Here is a 22,359-nt window from a genome sequence, read left to right on the forward strand (position 1 = left end):
TAAAGCTTGAATTATATAGAAATGCTATGAAATAGCTTGGTTTAAAATTTATGTAATTAGGTGGAGGTGATCTTAAAATTCTTAACATGCCTTGTTTTTCCCTTTCTGCAGAGTGTGTATAAATGTGACTTCCTGAATTTGCAGCTTCAGCAACCACTCCAGCTTGCACAGGATGCTATAGATGCCTTTTTGAAGCAGCTAAAAAACCCTATTGATTCTCTTCCTGGAGAACTTTTCCATGTGGTTGTTTTCTCTCTCCTTCTTTCCTATTTTCCATCACCTTACCAGCGATGGATTTGCTGCAAGAAAGCCCATGAACTGTTAGTGTTAAATGGTTTATTGCTTATCATCACACCTGATTCCTCCCATCAGAACCGTCACGCTATGATGATGAAAAGCTGGAAGATTGCTATAGAGTCCCTGGGCTTTAAACGTTTCAAGTATTCAAAATTTTCACATATGCATCTGATGGCATTTAGAAAAACCTCCCTAAAAACCACAAGTGACTTGGTTAGTAGGAACTACCCAGGGATGTTATATATTCCTCAAGATTTCAACAGTATAGAAGATGAGGAATATTCTAACCCTTCCTGCTACGTTCGATCAGATATAGAAGATGAACAGCTAGCATATGGTTTCACAGAGCTCCCTGATGCTCCATACGACTCAGATTCTGGAGAAAGTCAATCCAGCTCTATTCCTTTCTATGAGCTAGAAGATCCCATATTACTTTTAAGTTAATATAAAAGCAAAAGGCCCTTTCAGTCCAGACTCCTAAACTTAATTGCTTACACTAATCAGAAATACTAACATGAACTCAGTACTTAAAACCTGCTTTGCATAGAAGAAATGCAAAGGTTTACAGAGTTTGCTATTTTTTTCTACTTCTGGATTTTAAAATTTATTCTTATATAGAAAGCTTAAAGTTTCATGCAGAGTGACTCCTGTCATAGCAGAAACCACTGTTATTTTAGCATTTAGCACTAAGATATTATAGAAAGGTACCTTTTTCTCTTTAGTGCTATTGTGAAAAATGAAGCATAATTTGCTATGTATTTTTCTTATTTTCATCTTTTCAGTGTTGACTTTAAACCATTGCAATGAGAAACTAAGATATGTAGAAAGCTGTAGATTGCACTTTGATGACTCACAAGTTAAATGTGACAGAGATAGATTGGTTTAGTAGTTTTGTGATGCACTTATTCTTTTTTCTAACTAAATTGTTACCTGTTATAGAAAGCCATTTTGGCTCAGTTTTGTCTGATGATTGAACATTCCCCAAACTTTTTGGAATTGATAATTCTTATTCTTTCTTGCTTGCTCATTTGGCAGCATCAGACATTGGGGAGATATTTCCCCCAAAGTGTGTATTCTAATTTGATTAGCATAGTACAGTAAACACCATTGCCAAAATAGAGTTTTCATATCTTTCTTGTTGATTTGGGCCTTGGTGTAAAGTATATTTAACGGTGAGAATTCACTTTTACTTTTTTACATTTAGGTTTCATTTACAAAATTTTCTATTTAAGCAAGGAACAATATAATACTCAATACTGACCCGAAACACATATGTGAAAGGGTTTGCACTTGTAAGAGAGCTTATGTTCTACCTAGACCAACCTTAATAGGGTCCTCACCTTTCCATTAGGAGGTGCTGCACTACAAGTCTGGAATTATATAGAAAAATTTTAAATTAACCCTCTGCTGGTAATCTCATAAAATGGTTTTGACGTTTCGGTATTCTAATTTCTATCTAAATCGTAGCAGAAATTTTTCTTTGAATATATAAACCATTAGTTGGCTGTGGGAATTTTCCCTTTCCACATTGATAAATGCCTTTCTGTGTTTCTGAATCAGAAGCAAATGATTAAGGAGAAATATATGTCCAACAAGACAAGATTAGTTTAAATGGCTAAGAACATTTAGTCCACATTGTCTTGTCAGCCAGCAGTTGTCATGTAAACTATCATTTTTAAGAGTGCCACTGTGTGGATTTTTTTTCAAGTGGTTATTACATTAAAATTACCTCATACTGAGGTTTTTGCACTGAAATATCACAGTTTCAGATTTCATGGTTAATGTTGTGTGTGTGCGTTTTTAAAGGAAATTTGCATTTTCAATAGTTGATCCTAAATTCATAAACTGAACTTCTTTACTCTGATAAAAGTGTTTTTGTGCTTATTGTGAATTGCTGTAGTTAACTCTGAATGTCAAACTTTACTTAGAAATAAAAAATTTACCCTTTAAGATATAAATGGTTGAGTGTGTATACCCAATATTTGAAATTAAATTTCACATTCTAAATTAATGAAAGTAACAAGACTGTAATTAACCTAAAAGTCAGTTGAGTAAATGCAATAAATATTGGTTGCTCAAATATGCCAGAAGTAACTTGAAGTTTTTCGTTTACTTTCAATAGCATAAGATTACTTAATAATAAGGAATAATTAGACTTTCTTTCCAATTAAGAACTACAGGTCAAGTCTTGTAACTCGCCCAAAAGAAGAAAAAAAACACTGTGTTCAGGGTAACATAGAAAAATGTGTGTTGTTAGTACCTCCTTTACCATACGGTCCGTTTTCTGTGATTTGGCTAAATGCTATCTTAAAGGCAAAGAAAAGCAACATACCAAACAAAAGCGCTTTGAAAGTAAATGAAAACAGTGCTTTTGAGAGGCTGGTGTAAGTATTGATATATGACCTTGGAGTTAGCCCATGTGTTACAGCTAAAATGTTGGTGCTATAAATTCTTCTGATTGTTTACAGATGTTGATTCTGCTTATGCTCCAAAGTGTGCATGATGTATTTTAAGTAGTACTTTAAAGAAAAATCTCTTTATAAAAACCCATACTCTCACTTAGTATAAATTTGTTTGGATTTATAAATCTCGTTTGTTACTACTGTAAATTCATCTTCAAAATTAGGTTGGCGCAGGATTTAAACTAATACGTATTCCACCAAAGCCAATTCAACATATAAATGTTAAAATATAAGCAGTCATGTGGCTTGGTGCCAGATTATATATGTAATGACACAAGAAGTTATTAGAGCCTTTAATACTGTATGGGTACTCTTGAGAATGATTTTGTTTGGATATGAAGAAGTTAAGGGGCCTCCTGTCACATTCACAACAGTATTCTCCAAAATAATTTGATGTTTCAAAAACAAATGATCATTTGCTTGGTTTCTTCAGGATTATGAATAGATCAAGTGGTTTATATGGTAGTTGCCAAGTGGTGGGAGGTGGCTTACCTGAAAATGTATGTTTGTGTTTGTTGTATTTTTTCACATTTTGTGAACAAAGCACATTTATTAAAAATTTTAAATTTTCTAATATTCCTTGTCTGTTATTTACGAACTGAAAGTTTTGTGGTCTTGACCTAATCTCACTAAGTGATTTCAGAATTGGGAAGCAATTTAAAACTTAAATGACTTAGAATTTTCTATCTGGTTTCATCTAGTCCAGTCCCTTAATTTCATAAATTCATTCACTGAGATCCAGAGAGCTCAAGTGACTTATCCATTATCATGCTATTTACCGACGAACAAGGACAACAAACAACAAATTCTAGTTCATTATATGTCAACTATGTCATACCCTGCTTTTCTTGAAAGTTAATTACATCCAAGATAATTTACCTAAGTATATCAGTTATTTTAGGGCAGCAGATGGCTTTCTCATAATGTGAAAGGGTTCTTTATTCATTAAACAGATATTTGAATTCTACCAAGTGCAATATGCTGGGGAAACAGCAGGGCTTGGTGTGTTCACAGTCCCCTGCTTTCATTGGAACTTACGATCTAATGAAGACAACAAGCATTCTACATGGAGTTAACATCTGTATCTAGGAATGATTGCCTACTGATCCTATACCTTTGCTCCTGCTTAACTTCCTTAATTTGTTTCCTAAATAGAACAGGAGACAAAAAAATTTTAAAACACAACAAAAACTGTTTAGCAAATCACAAACACATTGTAGATAAGAGGGATATATTGTTCATCCCTCCAGAAAAGTGCAAACTGAAAATTCTGATTGTTAAAAGCAAGGAAAAAATGGAATTGAGCTTTTGCTCCATTTTCCCACACTTTCTGAGCACAGTGCTGCAATGGTATTCGTCTTCAAGAGTCCACATACTAGGTAAGTAGAATGTAGACTTAAGATCTGGCTCCTTCTTCGTGTTGGAAATTGTTAGACAGCAAAGGTGAAAAACAAATACCTCTAAATTACTAGTCCCAAAAAACATAATACAAACGTTTATTACAAAGAATGTTTGTATTATAGTTATTTTATTCGTTCCAAAAACTTGATTTGCAGTAACTTGCATGATAGTTCACAATAAAAAATTCATGTCCATGATCAACTGAACACAAAGCTCCCCAAAATTATTAGTGGTGGCCTATATTACATAATACCCAATAAACAAGCATGCTACAATAGCTAACAAATTAAGACCTCTAAATGTTATAAAAGGAGAGAAGTATTAGGTTTTCTAAACCCTATTTTGTCTTAGAGATATTCAAACCTTAATAATTGGAATCTCTTAATTTATTTTAAACTCAAGTTTGTATGTTTTATCCCAAATTTGTTTCAGAATGAGCTCGGTAGTTTAGTATGTATTTTTCAGATAAGAATTTGTTACAGATGGCACTACTGAGGGGTAACTTTGAGTCTACATAAGCAGTGTTCAACTGTGAATTTTATTTTTAAACAACACCTTTGCTCAATTAATAGAAAGCTATTCCACTTTTTGCAATAATATAAAGCACTTGTTATTCATGTCACTGCTTGTCTTTAGTAATTGAATATATTGATAACTGTTTTGCACTATAGATTTTAACAATTTCTAAGATTGGCCCCATCAGTAGTACCAAAGATGGTACCTATGTTTTTTAACTTACAGGAAAATACAAAAAATTAGGTCATAGGCGTTGACTGCAGGATTGTTTCTTAATTTGTCAATAAGATTGTGAAACATAAATTTGTTAATATTGTTGGATTGGAATACCCACGTAAACGATAAAAGTAGTAGGAAGCATTACTCAAAAGACAAAACAATGCCTGGTAGCATTGCCTGGCACTGGGCCTATTTGCACCTCTTTACAGAGAAAAGCCAGGAGAATGTACATGCATTTTTATTGCTTGTATGTCTTATCTTTTGAAGGCAGACACAACCAAGTAAATCAGTGATCTCCTAATAACATTCTTTCCATATACCTTTGAGCTGGTGTGGGGGGAATCAGATATCTAGAAGAATATGACTTGTTGTCACAGATACAGTCTACATGAGGCTATTATGGAATCCACATGTAAGTCATTTACATTTATTCCCTAGACCTACAAATCTTTCCTAGAGTTAACTAATGCCACTCTAGCTATTCCCATTGCCTTCTACCAAGGAAAAAGAATACAAACATGGCCATGGCCAGTATTAATTTAGTTCTCCCTCAAACTCTTGTCCTGTAACATATCCCCTGTTTGGAGAGAGTTTGCTGAGACAGGCTAAAGTATGTAGGAAAGATAAAGTCATCCAGAAACAATTATAGTTTTTAAATCGCCACAGGCCTTTTCACTAGGAATCTAAGAGATAACATTCGCAAAGCCAGGCCTAGAAGTAAAGTAGATGCATGATTGCTGGCAAGAAGAGAGGTAAGCAGGCTAAATGAGCCTGCCTGCAAGTAGAAAGATGCTTAGGAAAGAGACCTGAGACAGAAAGAGGGTCTAACGGCTTGACTGTGAAAAGGAGCTTTTATGTTTTCAATCCCATTGAAATATTAGCACAGATTAAAGTACCAGAGTGCAGGTTACTGTGGAAAATTAGAGACCTGGGAATTTAAAAGTTAAGATAACATTTTGATAGGAAAAGCTCTGGATCTTGTGTGACCAGAAGTATTATCAAGGTAGGAGGGACCCCAGTGGCCTGGAGAATGATGCCAATTGGAATGAGCTATAGAATGGGAGTTAGAATATCACAAACCATCTCCTTAGTCCTGCTTGATTCATCATTTGAGGCTTCATTACTATAGTATTACACTAGACTAGGTACTGTAAGGAATAGGTGTCTGTTGTGCTCTTCAGAGCTAACAATGTAACTTAAGAAAAAAAGAAATACATTTGCATTAATATGAAGCAAGAAAAACTTTAAAATTGAAGAATAGTATATTCTGGCACTGCTGCATTTGGTGATACATATCATTGAAATCTGTTCATGTGATTATGGCACACTGTTCATAACCAATCTAGATGCAATTAAATACGGGTATCTCTCATCATGGAAGTACCAAATATAAATTATGCCCCTCCCTGCCGCTCCCAATTCAACCTCCTACACTCTCTCCTTCACCTCCAATGTTAACCCCCTGAGGGTGGGGCAAGGGAGAACCCAGCCTGTGCTCACCTTTGCAACAGCTAGTCCCTCTGCCTAGAATTTCTCCCTCTTATATTGGATTTGCATGGCTAGCTGATTTTTGCTAATCAGATCTTAGCTTGCATGTCACCTCCTCAGGAGGATCTCCCCAGTCCACATAATCTAAAGTAGTCTCTGCATCACTCTATCTGAAGTTTATCCTTTTCCTTGTTTGTCTATACATATGGGCAAGGCCCTCTTCCATCCTATTCTGTATCTTCAGCTGAGAAAAGTGCCTTGCACAAACAGGTGATCAATAAATATTTGCAGATGAATTCATTTTACTTTATAGAATGCAAGCGAGATGACACAGCTTCACTGCCAATACTTAGTTTATGAATTTTTTTTCGGGGGAGGGGAGAAGGTCTAGGTCTGTTTTATATTGTTTATTACTTAATGTATTCTCAGAATCAGGATATAGCTCAATTTATACTTCAGAAAAGTCTGAATTGGTTTGTATAAAATGTAGCTTAGATCAATACTAAGTAACTTCCCCCCTCCCCCCGCTTGCTTACTCCTACCCATTTAGATTTCTTGTATCTTAATCTCAGATCCGTTCTCACCATGTCTCTGTGACATCCAATCCCCACCTCTCTCTCATTGCCAATAAAATAATTTAAGTTTGTAAGCCATCATTACCTTTACTACATACTAAAAAGGAAGACTTAGCTAATTGATATCTTTCAACTCCACAAGAGAAGTGGTACTCCAGCAGTTTCTTAATTTGTGTAAGGGATACATTATTCCAACTACTGCCCAATGACTTTATATCCAGATAGGTTTCCACCATTAAATACTATGACATCTTGGGCAAATTTCCTCAGGACTTATTTCTTAATCCACAGATTTTGCTGTGTTGAAGATAGGTTTAAAAACAATTTATATAAAGTAAGTAATACAATCTTGTCACATGGTAGGGATATAACACATAGTGAGTATTATTTGTTTTAGCAAATAGGCTTTAATAGCCCTGTTACTTTCTCTTAGTCTTGCCTGTTCTGTGCCTTCCACACACATTAACCATTTCACAGCCACCATCACCACTCTCACTACTGCCCCAGGAACTTACCTTGCTTCATTCCTGCAGTTACCCAGGGAGCATAGCTTTCTGTGCCTGCTTTTTTGAGCCAATAGCTCCCAGCTGGTGCTCATGATTGGTTGAGTAAATACTTGGCATTTCAGTTTCAGCTACTAGACTTGTAAGGTTGGGGGGTGTGAGTGAAAAATGTTGGCTGCCATGTCAGTAAACAAAGAATGTTGCAGCCATCAAATTACAGGTCCCTCCCCACCCCCGGAAGGTGAGACCTGAGGAGAGTCAGGATGGGAAAACAGGATACTGGCTCAAGGTAGCTGATGTACATATCAAAGAAATGATTTCAGTAAGCCCAGACTATTGCATCTTCCCATACATAGAAAAGTGTTAAATTCATTAACTTGAGATGTCTGGTTTTCTTTAATTAACACTAATCTTTTGAAATTCCGATTACTTGGTCTTTGTTGTGAAAACTCCTATATATCGAGGCTCCTCCCTTACCTCTTTGGAGCAGTCTCTCAGAGCAATCTGAGACTGTGTCCTGGGCTTAAGTCCTCTGTTTTGTCTGCCAGATAAAACATAATTCTCAACTTTTAGGTTATGCATTTTTTTCAGTCAACAGGGGAGAATTCACCACACATGGAAACAGGGTTCAGGTGGTGGGAATCCATTAAAGGCAAGTTGAATTAGAAGTGAGGACAATATATTCAAGTAGAAACATCTAGCAGGTAGTTGGAAATGTGACGCTGTGTTCCCCAGAGAAACAGAGTTACAGATTTGGGAGCTGGGTACTGATTGAATTTAGAGTTAGACAGGAGTCTGGAGAGAATCAAACACAAAATTTTCATTTACAAATGAGGAATCTGAGTCTGAGGGTGCTTCATCACTTATAGACGTGCTGTCCACTCCAACCCCTCACCATCTATGAAATGAAAATGAAGAAATTCATACTCTGTTAGGGGAAATAGAACAAGAATATAGAAGACACTAATAGAAAATAAGTGGGAGGAGAGGACCTACTCTGTTCTATTATTTCATTTAACAAATATTTAAGTACCAACTATATATCAGGCACCACATAGGCCTATTTAATGGTGAGCAAAACTGGACATGTCCCTGCATTTGAGGAAATGGAAGCAGGCTAGGGTGCAGAGTTGGGGGAGTGTGGTGGTGAAATCATGCAACTCAGATTGGGACTTCAACCCAGCCGGAACCCAGACTGGGACCTGAACCCACGGTCTTTTAGTTGAGATCACACAGCTGGTCTCAGGACTTAAAGAAGCTCAGGTTCTTGATGTTTCCTTGCAGAAAGAATTCAGTGAGAGACAAAGCGATAGGTAAGAAGTGAATTTACTTAGAGAGAAACACACTCCACAGAAAGAGTGTGGGTCATCTCAGAAGGCGAGAGGCCCCAAAATATGGGGTGGTTAGTTTTTATGGGCTGGGTAATTTCAAAGGCTAATTAGTGGCAGAATTATTCCAGTCATTTTGGGGAAGGGGTGGAGATTTCCAGGAGTTGGGCCACGGCCCACTTTTTGACCTTTTATGGTTGACCTCAGAACTGTCATGGCACCTGTGGGTGTGTCATTTAGCCCGCTGATGTATTACAATGAGCGTATAATGAGGCTCAAGGTCCACTGGAAGTCAAATCTTCTGCCATCTTGGACCTAGTTGGTTCTAACCAGTTTTTGTCATGTCCTACGGCTATGTCATTCTTTTAAAGGTTGTGCCCTGCCCCCTTCCCTACTGTTTCAGTTGGAGGTCAAGCTGCTGTATAGTCTGTTGTTGTGCTTTATCCCAAAGGAGATAAACCATGTAAAGGTTTTAAGATAATTTTTATTTTATTTTTTGTGGTACGCGGGCCTCTCACTGTTGTGGCCTCTCCCGTTGCGGAGCACAGGCTCCGGACGCGCAGGCTCAGCGGCCATGGCTCACGGGCCCAGCCGCTCCGCGGCATGTGGGATCTTCCTGGACCGGGGCACGAACCCGTGTCCCCTACATCGGCAGGCGGACTCTCAACCACTGCGCCACCAGGGAAGCCCTAAGGTAATTTTTACATACATCATCTTATTTAATCCCTACAACAACCCTGTAAGGTAGGTATTATTAGCATTCTACTTACATATGAGGGAACTGGGGTTCATAGAGACTGACCTCGCTAAGTGCTATGAACAGTAGAAAATTATGGTAGGGACAGAAGGCTGGCAGGCAGGAAGGGCTTCTTGGAGAGGGAGGGGGAATTCATACTTTTTGAGGGTCTACCTTATGATGCCAGAAAAAAAAAATGTTTTACTGAATATTCACAACATAGAAGGAAGGTTTCCTTCCTTTGCAAAGAAGGTTTTGTTACCATTTCTTAGATGGAGAAACCTAGGTGGCACATAGGAAGGGGAGAAACCAGAATTCAAACCCCAAAATCATCAGCTCCACAGCTGTTGTGAAACGCTGCCGAGGAATATCCCCTTATGTTTATTCAGTGCGTTCAGATACAAAGAAGAATTAGCCCTGGAATGTGAAGGACCCTCAGGATGCGGGGCCGGTGAACGTGTAAGGGACGGGGGGCGGGGGGAGAGGGGTAATGGAATTGGGTCAGGACTGGGGGAGCTTAGCGTTGTCGGCGGAGTAAAGACCCAGGCGGTTTATGAAAGGAAGTCTTAATTAGAAAAGGAGGCGAGGAGGGCTTTGAAGGCGAGCCTAAGGAGCTTGGGCTTTTAGCTGGTCAGTGGACACAAAGCCATATATTATGCGATAGGTATTAAAGAGCAGCAACGCCTCCTGCAGTATCTACTGTTCTTGTGTGGCCGGCCGGCCCGGCCGCTTTGCCCTGGTCTCGGTCAAGCCCGAGGTGGCGGCCTAGAGGCTTGATGGACACGGTCGGCCTGATCCTTCGTGGTCTTCCAGCTTCCTGTTCGCCGCCCATTCCAGGTCCAGGAAGGCGGCAGCTTGTACCCCAGGTGGGGCCGTTTGCGCTCGCGCAGCGCCGAACGCACCTGGGTCCGCGGCGGCTCGGAGGGTTTGGGCGGGGAGGGGGGCAGGGCCTGGGCCGGCTCTCAGGGAGGAAGCGCGTCGTGCCGCTTGACCCCGGCGGCGTTCCGTACCGTCGCGGATCCGGCGGCGGGAATATGGCGGCCGTAACCGGGCCAGTAACGGAGAAAGTTTCCGACGAGACTGGCCTGTGCTAGAGCGTGCGGCCTCTGGCCCTCGACTCCCCTGGAGTCCCGCCTCCCCGCTCCGAGTTGCAGGCTCAGCCGCAAGGGCCCTCCCTTTACCGTGCTGGCCCCAGCGCCGACTCCGAGGGTTGAGAGAGTTGGTAGCAGCGGCCGAGTCAGGTAGGTGGGCGAGGGGGTCACTGGCGAGGCGGTGAGACCTGGGCATAGTCACCGCCCAGGGCTCAGAGTGGTGCGGGCCCCAAGCTCCGCCCAGCCGGCCTCCCGGGGCGGAGGTAGGGATACCTGCCCGGAGAGAAGTTGATGGTGTGGGGTGGAGGATGGAAGGCGGGGCGCCTCTCCGTATCCCCCAGCAGTTCCCCACTCAGCTGGGTTATGGTCGACAACAGCGAGGCTTCTTCTTGGGCCTCCCACATCTTGCTAGGAGGAGGCAGAATGGAAGAAGAATTGTTATTGCTGCCCTATTGCTGAGGGATTTAGTATTCGAGGTGCCATTCTCCTTGTATGAGATGGGTCCAAAGAGTTATTATCATGAATTCATAGAACCGAAGCACTGGAATTCCCCGACCCTGGGTGCTCAGTATGTTCTTTCAGCTTTTGACACTTCCCCTAGATGGGACGGAAATAGCTTCTGAGTCTAAAGACGTTGCACGTGATATAGTGTGTCTTGGATTCCCTAGAAGTAGGACATGAAAGAGAACTTGTTGGTTTGGAGGAATTTGAATGAATTAAGTGAAGGCTGGCATAAGGCCGAGAGAGAAGCAAACCAATTAGAGAACTCGTTTACTCTTTGTATATTAATACGTGCCCTATAACTGATTGGCATTGTTGTTAAATATAGTTATTTCTGCATCACTCTTTATTTCTTCAACAAGTACGTGTTGAATACCTACTTGGTGTCGAACTTTCTGCTAAACAGAAAGTACTTTCTGCTAAACAGTATTGTCTTCAATACTGGTGTACAGTATCGAAGACAGACTTTCAGAGACCTTTTGATCTAATGGGGAATGCAGATTTTAAACAGTTGATGGTCAATATTTTGCTGTTACAGAGGAAGTACGTGGATCATATAAATGAGTTAAGGTGATTGCCCTAAGAAAATCATTTAAGCTGAGGCGTAAAGAGTAAAGAATAGGAGTGAGCCAGGTGTGAGGACTGGGATGGGGCCAAGAGGAGGGAAAGCAGTGCACCTGGAGAGGGAATAGCATTAGTATGGTTCAGAATTGAAAGGTCCGTATGGCTAGAATACAAGTTCAAGAGGAAGAATGGTAAGAGATGAGGCAGGAGAATTATGCATATCCAATGAGGAGAGTGTTATAAGGCATTTTAAGGAGTTTAGACTTTGTTGCTTAGAGTGATGGGAAGCCGCTGGGGGCTTTTACGTAACAGAATGATGTGACAAATTTTGGCTTTAAAAAAAGATACTTCTTGGAGAAGGGCAAGAGTGGATGCAAGGAGACATTCAACCATGAGATGATGGTGGCCAGAACTGGGATTGTGACCTTGAGGATGAAAAGAAGTAGATACATTTAAGAGGTGTGCAGGAAAAAGAGTGGACAAGACTTGGGTGACGATTACATACAGGTGGTGAAGGAGAAGAGGGTTTAGAGTAGTACATAGGATTTTATAAAACAGACCCTGGCAGTTGTTAGTTAACTTTTCTTGTATTCAGATTGACTCTTCTGTGCTCCTTTTTTATCTGCCTCTCAAGGAATTTCCTACTGAATCATTAGTGATGGCAGACCCACTGAAAAGGTTTGCAGTGCTTTGTTGTTTTACTCTGATTCAGGCTGTTTGTCTTTTGAAGAAGGTCAGAATGGGAAAAGACTTGTAAATTAGCTATTTAAAAATAATATTCTGTCATGTTGGTTTTGGCCTATAACAGGGTGGCTGCATATATTCCATGCTATGAATGTGCTGTACCTTTACCTTTTTCTAAGCTTTTACCTCAGTGCAGAACCGAGCTAGTGCTTTTATTTCTGTCAGGTAGGTTAATATATATGTGTTTAAGTGTATAGTGAGAGAAGAGCCTAGGCTTGGGATTGAACATCCAAAGGATAGATTCAGAATGAAAACCCTGCAAGGAGACAGGAGAGATCAGTGAGTTAGGAAGAAAATCTGGAGTCTGGTCTTTGGAAGCTAAAGGAAGGGCAGGTTTCAGAAGGTGAAAGGAATCAAAGACGTCAAAGGTTGTTTGAGGAATGTGCAAGATAATGAGTGAAAAGAACCCATGGGATTTAGGAATTTGCAGGTTATTTTAGAACTTGGCAGAGCAGTTTGTTGTGTGGTGGAAACCACTGTTTAGTTGGTATGAGAAGTAAAGCAGTCAAATATTGGCTGTCAAGAGGACCGAAGATTGAACTTGGAAGAGGAGATGAGGATTAGTGAGGATTGTTTAGTTTTGTTTGTTGTTTCTGTATTTTTTTTTTTTTGGTATCATTTTTTGATTTGTTTTGTTTTATTTTGCTGTACGCGGGCCTCTCACTGTTGTGGCCTCTCCCGTTGCGGAGCACAGGCTCCAGACGCGCAGGCTCAGCGGCCATGGCTCACGGGCCCAGCCGCTCCGCGGCATGTGGGATCTTCCCGGACCGGGGCACAAGCCCGTGTCCCCTGCATCGGCAGGCGGACTCTCAACCACTGCACCACCAGGGAAGCCCTGGTATCATTTTTTAGAAAGAGCTTTGCAAATGGTTGTGTCAATGGATAAGAGAAGAGTTGGAGTTTAAAGAGAGAGGAGAGAGTGTGAAGTTCTGGAAGAGGCAGAGGGGAAGGGATACGTGTGTGGCTAAAATATGTAGCCTTAGATAGGGAAGGGACAGCCTTCCTTTCTTGAATCAGGAAATGTAGATAGAGGTGAGTTTTTGGTGTTGGAAACTCAGGTAAGCTCCCTACTGATGACTTCATTGGAGGCAAAGTCATCTGGTGAGAATTTGGTGGGAAGTGGATGTCAGAGATTTGAGGATAGGGAAAAGAGGTTTGCATAATCACAGAGAATGAGAGTGTGTTGACCAGAGAAACACAGAACTATGTCTCATGAGTTGAGTGGCAACCATTTAGTCTAGTGTGTGATTTTTTTCCTCCAACAGTGTTCAGTCATCTGAGCCCAGACTGTACCATCGACCTTTTGAGGACATATATTCCAACATATTTGTTGAATGATTATATAACACATAGAAGTAATGTTTAAAAAAATGCAACGTACTCTAGATACTATCAGTTTCTTAAGTAAAAAGATAAAACCTAAATATACCAAGGAAGATATTTTCTTTAGTGGTGTGTGGTTTCTTAAGAAATGATTGAATGAAAATGTAATTGAGGAAAAATTAGCATTCTTAGTTAATTAAATAAACTTAGCTGTAAAAAATATACATGTTGAACATGTAAATTAGTAATAATACTTGGAACCTCCCAGAGACCCTAAAGCTGTCACCTGGTGACATTCTTTTCCAGCTAAATGGGTAATTAAGAGTTAATTCCAAGTTATCTCATATTTCTCTTGGGTCTTTCTTTTAGTGTCCTGCTATTAGAAAGTATAAATAAGCTGATCACAAACTAGTTACTTTTTGAGTTTTTATTGATTGAGTTCTCTATGGATATTCAGTGTGACCCTGAGCCATTGCATGGATCATTTCTTCTGAAATAGCATACTAGAAAATTTGAAGAATTATGTAGTAGATAGTTAAATCATTTTTTGACTACATCATGTTTGAAGTGCAACTTGAAGGGGCACTTAAGATTGAAATAATTATCTGGGTTCTTTGACAAATAATTGTGGTAACTTTTTAAAAGTAAAATTATAGTTTTAAAAATTTACCTTACAATAAATATTGGTCAGCATTCCAACTTTACAGTTTTGACTAGAAAGGTCCAGAATTGGTTTGCTACAAAGATTGTAGGTTTGATAATCAAAGTAATTTAGTAGAGGAAAAAGTACAGGGAGAATTATGGATCAACTTTAGTGACTGAGTAACTTTAATACAGTTAAACTTCTAATAAGTTTATTAGTTAAACACTGTTAGATTAAGATTTCATCGCATTTTAGAGGTGACTGGTAAAAAGATGTAGATGATTTTAGGCAGGTAGTAATGGTTGCTATTATTGGATACTGATGCTTTTCAAATTAGAGGTAATGATGAGGTCCCTTGTTTCATTTAAGAATTGAGTAGCTTTCCATTGTGCCAGACGCATCTGCTACATCTAAGCTAAGTTGAATATCTCATCTTTGCATGTTGTTGAAAAACCACATATTGGAGTAAAAATGAATTATGTGAATTCCTCACCATCTCTGGAAAAACAGTTTCATTGATGGTGACTTAGTCATACAATCCTAGCATAGGATGAGTAGAAAAAAATCTCCATTTTTGTTTGGATAAACTGCAGAGTTTTTAAGCCAGAGACAATTACCATTAAGATACACACAAGTCACATTTTAAGCTGGGTTTCAGAACAAACTTTATTTCTCACTTATTCATTATTTTGTATAAGGAAGATACATGTGAAAGGCAAATTACATAAAATTAACAACGAAATATTTTTTCTTCTTTTTAGATCACTACAAACAAATTGCACCAGAGAAAATGCTGAAGTAGGAGTTACAGAAACATTGGATTTGCTGGATGAAATACAAGCAGTTAATTTTTGTAACGTGGGGAGAAAGCCCAGATTGACAGATTAATGTGTAAATCACTGCGTTATTGCTTTAGTCATTGTCTCTATTTAGCAATGACAAGACTGGAAGAAGTAAACAGAGAAGTGAACATGCATTCTTCAGTGCGTTATCTTGGCTATTTAGCCAGAATTAATCTACTGGTTGCTATATGCTTAGGTCTTTATGTAAGATGGGAAAAAACAGCAAATTCCTTAATTTTGGTAATTTTTATTCTTGGTCTTTTTGTTCTTGGAATTGCCAGCATACTCTATTATTATTTTTCAATGGAAGCAGCAAGTTTAAGTCTATCCAATCTTTGGTTTGGATTCTTGCTTGGCCTCCTGTGTTTTCTTGATAATTCATCCTTTAAAAATGATGTGAAAGAAGAATCAACCAAATATTTGCTTCTGACTTCCATAGTATTAAGGATACTATGCTCTTTGGTGGAGAGAATTTCTGGTTATGTTCGTCATCGACCCACCTTACTAACCACAGTTGAATTTCTGGAACTTGTTGGATTTGCCATTGCCAGCACAACTATGTTGGTGGAAAAGTCTCTGAGTGTCATTTTACTTGTTGTAGCTTTGGCCATGCTGATTATTGACCTGAGAATGAAGTCTTTTCTAGCTATTCCAAACTTAGTTATTTTTGCAGTCTTGCTGTTTTTCTCCGCATTGGAAACTCCCCAAAATCCAGTTGCTTTTGCATGTTTTTTTATTTGCCTGATAACTGATCCTTTCCTTGACATTTATTTTAGTGGACTTTCAGTGACTGAAAGGTGGAAACCCTATTTGTACCGTGGAAGAATTTGCAGAAGACTTTCTGTTGTTTTCACTGGGATGATTGAGCTTACATTTTTCATTCTTTCAGCATTTAAACTTAGAGACACTCATCTCTGGTATTTTGTAATACCAGGCTTTTCCATTTTTGGAATATTCTGGATGATTTGCCATATTATTTTTCTTTTAACTCTTTGGGGATTCCATTCCAAATTAAATGACTGCCATAAAGTATATTTTACTCACAGGGTAGATAACAATAACCTAGATCGAATCATGGCATCCAAAGGGATGCGCCACTTTTGCTTAATTTCAGAGCAGTTAGTTTTTTTTAGTCTTCTTGCAACAGCAATTTTGGGAGCAGTTTCCTGGCAGGTAAGCTTACAGTTTGTTTATTATGTCAGTGCCTATGATATGTGATTAAATGCTTGCTTCAAGAGTTGAATTATTAGAATTGAAAGGTCAAGTTCCTGATTTCAGAAGTAGATGGTGGGGCACTTACTTAATTTTGTTCCTGGAATTGAAGTACTGAATGAATATTGACAGGATAATTTCACTTGCTTTCTAGCAAGAAGAACCAGAATATTAGGAATACTCAGCATGTGACATGCCTCCTGCCTTCTTATTGTTCATTAATGAAACACTCATGGATTAAAGATCCTTAGAATATTAACATTTGAAGGGTACTTAGAGATTGTTCTTTAATTTTTTCACTTTACACATGAGGAAACTGAAAGCCAGAAAACATATCCAGAGTCACTGGTACTAGCCAGAATTAGGTTACCTAGCTTCTGTCTAGTCCATTGGTTTCCTCATTACATTTCTTTTATATAGTCATTTTCCTAAGATTTTATGTAAAAGGTGATTAGTTATATAATAACATATCAGATTCTTAATTACAGATTAGAGCCTCTCCTAAGAAAGAAAAAAACTAGTTTTACAATACATTTGCTTCCCACAATATGTTTTTGTTTTTTTTTAAAAAAAGGTCTTTTGTAGACAAAGACATTCAAACTATATGGCTAGAGTTTATATCTGTAGTTTATATCAGTCTTCCATTCTCTGAACATTTATTGACTGTACTGTATATCAGGTACTGTACTGGTGCTGAAGATCTTGAGATGAGTAAAAAATGTCTCCATCATTAAAGAAGGCACAATCTCTAATGGGAGGCGGAAGAGGCAAGGCACGTAAACCAATAATTATTATTACAGTGTCACAAATACTGTAATTTGGGTACATTAGGTTGTGATGTAGGGCAAAAATGAAGGTGAATTTTGCTTGGTGCAGTTCTCTGCTTTGCACCAGTTGCAGCAGAGTGATTTGTCGATGTGAGTGTCTGAAGAGGAGATGTGGAGACTTGCCTGGGAATGGTACATTTTAGTCATTGTGGGCTAGGGCATGGAGCCTGTGTGGGAGTCAACCAGATGATTAAAAAAGAAAAAATCATGGGTGTTGCCTGAGGATATCTTACTCTATTTGCCAGTGCTAGGGACTATCAGAACGATGATGATGGATGAGAACTCTACCAAGAGTTCTCATTCCTCTTCCTCTCTTCTCTCCTTCCTGTTAGCTCCTTTCCCAGCCCGACATTTTTTTAATTCCAAATCAGCCTCATTCATGCTTGACACCTTTCTAATCATCAAATCCTGAAACCAGATATTTTGTAAGTCACCAAATTCTTGTTTTCTCATACAAGTGGTCTTAAACATGGTGTGTGTACTACTGGAGATACACAGAAGCTTTCCAATGAGTCTGTCAGCAAAGATAATTTTAAGACAGTTTCTAGATTCTCACCTTCCAGTCAACTGTTTCTTAAAGTTTATCTACTTGAGATAGGTGTGGAGTGGTATCTAATTGTGATTTTAATTTGCGTGTCTCTAATGACTAATGATGTTGAGCATCTTTAATGTGTGTATTAGTCATTCACTTACCTTTGCTGAAGTATCTATTCAGATCTTTTTTTGATCTAAATTGGGTTGTCTTCTTATGATTGAATTTTTTTAACATCTTTATTGGAGTATAATTGCTTTACAATGGTGTCTTAGTTTCTGCTGTATAACAAAGTGAATCAGCTATACATATACATATATCCCCATATCTCCTCCCTCTTGCGTCTCCCTCCCACCCTCCCTATCCCACCCCTCTAGGTGGTCACAAAGAACCCAGCTGATCTCCCTGTGCTATGCGGCTGCTTCCCACTATCTATTTTACATTTGGTAGTGTATATATGTCAATGCTACTCTTCACTTCGTCTCAGCATACTCTTCTCCCTCCCTGTGTCCTCAAGTCCATTCTCTACGTCTGCGTCTTTATTCCTGTCCTGTCCCTATGTTCATCAGAACCTTTTTTTTTTTTTTAGATTCCATATATATGTGTTAACTTACAGTATTTGCTTTTCTCTTTCTGACTTACTTCACTCTCTGTGACAGACTCTGGGTCCATCCACCTCACTACAAACAACTCAATTTCATATCTCTTTATGGCTGAGTAATATTCCATTGTATGTATGTGCCACATCTTCTTTATCCATTCATCTGTCGATGGACACTTAGGTTGCTTCCACATGCTGACTATTGTAAATAGAGTTGCAGTGAACATTGTGGTACATGACTCTTTCTGAATTATGGTTTTCTCAGGGTATATGCCCAGCAGTGGGATTGCTGGGTCATATGGTAGTCCTATTTTTAGTTTTTTAAGGAACCTCAATACTGTTCTCCATACTGGCTGTATCAGTTTACATTCCCACCAACAGTGCAAGAGGGTTCCCTTATCTCCACACCCTCTCCAGCATTTGTTGTTTGTAGATTTTTTAATGATGGCCATTCTTACTGGTGTGAAGTGATACCTCATTGTAGTTTTGATTTGCATTTCTCTAATGATTAGTGATGTTGAGCATCTTTTCATGTGTTTGTTGGCAGTCTGTATATCTTCTTTGAAGAAATGTCTACTTAGGTCTTCTGCCCATTTTTGGATTGGGTTGTCTGTTTTTTTGATATTGAGCTGCATGAGCTGCTTGTATATTTTGGAGGTTAATACTTTGTCAGTTGCTTTGTTTGAAAATATTTTCTCCCATTCTGAGGGTTGTCTTTGCGTCTTGTTTGTGTCTTACTTTGCTGTGCAAAAGCTTTTAAGTTTCTTAGATCCCATTTTTTTGGTTTTTATTTCCATTTCTCTAGGAAGTGGGTCGAAAAGGATCTTGCTGTGATTGATGTCATAGAGTGTTCTGCTGTGTTTTCCTCTAAGAGTTTTATAGTGTCTCCCTTACATTTAGGTGTTTAATCCATTTTGAGTTTATTTTTGTGTATGGTGTTAGGGAGAGTTCTAATTTCATTCTCTTACGTGTAGCTGTCCAGTTTTCCCAGCACCACTTTTTGAAGAGGCTGTCTTTTCCTCATTGTATATTCTTGCCTTCTTTATCAAAGATAAGGTGACCATATGTGCATGTGTTTATCTCTGGGCTTTCTATCTTGTTCCATTGATCTGTATTTCTGTTTTTGTGCCAGTACCATACTGTCTTGGTTAGTGTACCTTTGTAGTGTAGTCTGAAGTCTGGGAGCCTGATTCCTCCAGCTCCGTTTTTCTTTCTCAAGATTGCTTTGGCTATTCGGGGTCCTTTGTGTCTCCCTACAAATTGTGAAATTTTTTGTTCTAGTTCTCTTAAAAATGCCAGTGGTAGTTTGATAGGGATTCCATTGAATCTGTAGATTGCTTTGGGTAGTATAGTCATTTTCACAATGTTGATTCTTCCAATCCAAGAACATGGTCTATCTCTCAATCTGTTGGTATCATCTTTAATTTCTTTCATGAGTGTCTTACAGTTTTTTGCATACAGGTCTTTTGTATTCTTAGGTAGGTTTATTCCTAGGTATTTTATTCTTTTTGTTGCAATGGTAAATGGGAGTGTTTCCTTAATTACTCTTTCAGAGTTTTCATCATTAGTGTATAGGAATGCAAGAGATTTATGTGCATTAATTTTGTATCCTGCTACTTTACCAAATTCATTGATTAGCTCTACTAGTTTTCTGGTAGCATCTTTAGGATTCTCTGTGTATAGTATCATGTCATCTGCATACAGTGAAAGCTTTACTTCTTTTCCAATTTGGATTCCTTTTATTTCTTTTTCTTCTCAGATTGCTGTGGTTAAAACTTCCAAAGCAATGTTGAATAATAGTGGTGAGAGTGGGCAACCTTGTCTCGTTCCTGATCTTAGTGGAAATGGTTTCAGTTTTCACCATTGAGGACTGTGTTGGCTGTGGGTTTGTCATATCTGGCCTTTATTATGTTGAGGTAAGTTCCCTCTATGCCTACTTTCTGGAGAGATTTTATCATAAATGGTGTTGAATTTTGTTGAAAGCTTTTTCTGCATCTATTGAGATTATCATATGGTTTTTATCCTTCGATTTGTTACTGTGGTGTATCACATTGATTGATTCACATATAATGAAGAATCCTTGCATTCCTGGAATAAACCCCACTTGATCATGGTGTATGATCCTTTTAATGTGCTGTTGGATTCTGTTTGCTAGTATTTTGTTGAGGATATTTGCATCTATGTTCGTCAGTGATATTGGCCTGTAGCTTTCTTTTTCTGTGACATCTTTGTCTGGTTTTGGTATCAGGGTGATGGTGACCTCATAGAATGAGCTGGGGAGCATTCCTCCCTCTGCTATATTTTGGAAGAGTTTGAGAAGGATAGGTGTTAGCTCTTCTCTAAATGTTTGATAAAATTCGCCTGTGAAGCCATCTGGTCCTGGGCTTTTGTTTGTTGGAAGGTTTTTAATCACAGTTTCAATTTCAGTGCTTGTGAGTGGTCCGTTTATATTTTCTATTTCTTCCTGGTTCAGTCTCGGAAGGTTGTGCTTTTCTAAGAATTTTTCCATTTCTTTCAGGTTGTCCATTTTATTGGCGTATAGTTGTTTGTAGTAATCTCTCATGATCCTGTGTATTTCTGTGGTGTCAGTTGTTAGTTCTCCTTTTTCATTTCTAATTCGGTTGATTTGAGTCTTCTCCCTTTTTTCTTGATGAGTCTGGCTAATGGTTTATCTATTTTGTTTATCTTCTCAAAGAACCAGCTTTTAGTTTTATTGATCTTTGCTATTGTGTCCTTCATTTCTTTTTCATTTATTGCTCATCTGATCTTTATGGTTTCTTCCCTTCTGATAACTTTGGGTGTTTTTTTGGTTATTCTTTCTCTAATTGCTTTAGGTGTAAGGTTAGGTTATTTGTTTGAGATGTTTCTTGTTTCTTGAGGTAGAATTGTATTGCTATAAACTTCCCTCTTAGAACTGCTTTTGCTGCATCCTATAGGTTTTGGGTTGTCGTGTCCACATTGTCATTTGTTTCTAGGTACTTTTGGATTTCCTCTTTGATTTCTTCAGTGATCTCTTGGTTATTAAGTAACGTATTGTTTAGCCTCCATGTGTTTGTATGTTTTAAAGATTTTGTCCTGTAATTGATATCTAGTCCTATAGCATTTGGTCAGAAAAGGTACTTGATACGATTTCGATTTTCTTAAATTTACCAAGGTGTGATTTGTGACCCAAGATATTATCTATCCTGGAGAATGTTCCATGAGCACTTGAGAAGAAAGTGTATTCTGTTGTTTTTGGATGGAATGTCCTATAAATATCACTTAAGTCCATCTTGTTTAATGTATAATTTAAAGCATGTGTTTCCTTATTTATTTTTATTTTGGATGATCTGTCTGTTGGTGAAAGTGGGGTGTTAAAGTCCCCTACTATGACTGTCTTCCTGTCAATTTCCTCTTTTATGGCCGTTAGAATTTACCTTAGGTGTTGAGGTGCTCCTATGTTGGGTGCATAAATATTTACAATTGTTATATCTTCTTCTTGGATCGATCCATTGATCATTATGTAGTGTCCTTCTTTGTCTCTTGTAGTAGTTTTTATTTTAAAGTCTGTTTTGTCTGATATGAGAATTGCTACTTCAACTTTCTTTTGATTTCCATTTGCATGGAATATCTTTTTCCATCCCCTTACTTTCTGTCTGTATGTGTCCCTAGGTCTGAAGTGGGTCTCTTGTTGACAGCATAAATATGTCTTTTGGTTGGAGCATTTAATCCATTTACATTTAAGGTAATTATCGATATGTATGTTCCTATTTCCATTTTCTTAATTGTTTTGGATTTGTTATTGTAGGTCCTTTCCTTCTCTGTTTCCTGCCTAGAGAAGTTCCTTTAACATTTGTTGTAAAGCTCGTTTGGTGATGCTGAATTCTGTTAGCTTTTGCTTGTCTGTAAAGGTTTTAATTTCTCTGTCAAATCTGAATGAGATCCTTTCTGGGTAATCTTGGTTGTAGGTTTTTC

At 38.5% G+C, this 22,359-nt stretch overlaps 2 protein-coding genes across 4 annotated transcripts in view; both read left to right on the forward strand.

Annotated features, from left to right (window-relative positions):
• The window catches only part of SAMTOR (S-adenosylmethionine sensor upstream of mTORC1), an 86,768-nt gene extending 83,443 nt beyond the window's left edge, over nucleotides 1-3,325 (forward strand). For both annotated transcript variants that reach the window (XM_060305392.1, XM_030857595.2), the window contains exon 5: nucleotides 112-3,325. In XM_060305392.1, the coding sequence (XP_060161375.1) occupies nucleotides 112-741 (630 nt within the window). In that variant the 3' untranslated portion in view covers nucleotides 742-3,325. The remainder of the gene's footprint in view (nucleotides 1-111) is intronic.
• A 6,777-nt stretch (nucleotides 3,326-10,102) lies between these two features.
• Nucleotides 10,103-22,359, forward strand: part of TMEM168 (transmembrane protein 168) — a 48,730-nt gene continuing 36,473 nt past the window's right edge. Inside the window, exons 1-2 of one of the 2 annotated variants that reach the window (XM_060305393.2) lie at nucleotides 10,103-10,391; nucleotides 15,153-16,406. In XM_060305393.2, the coding sequence (XP_060161376.1) occupies nucleotides 15,279-16,406 (1,128 nt within the window). In that variant the 5' untranslated portion in view covers nucleotides 10,103-10,391; nucleotides 15,153-15,278. Of the gene's footprint in view, nucleotides 10,392-10,542; nucleotides 10,767-15,152; nucleotides 16,407-22,359 lie in introns of those variants that run through there. The other variant, XM_030857590.2, reaches the window with a different exon arrangement.

This window comes from Globicephala melas, chromosome 9 (assembly GCF_963455315.2).
Source record: "Globicephala melas chromosome 9, mGloMel1.2, whole genome shotgun sequence".
NCBI classification, from domain to species: Eukaryota; Metazoa; Chordata; class Mammalia; order Artiodactyla; family Delphinidae; genus Globicephala; species Globicephala melas.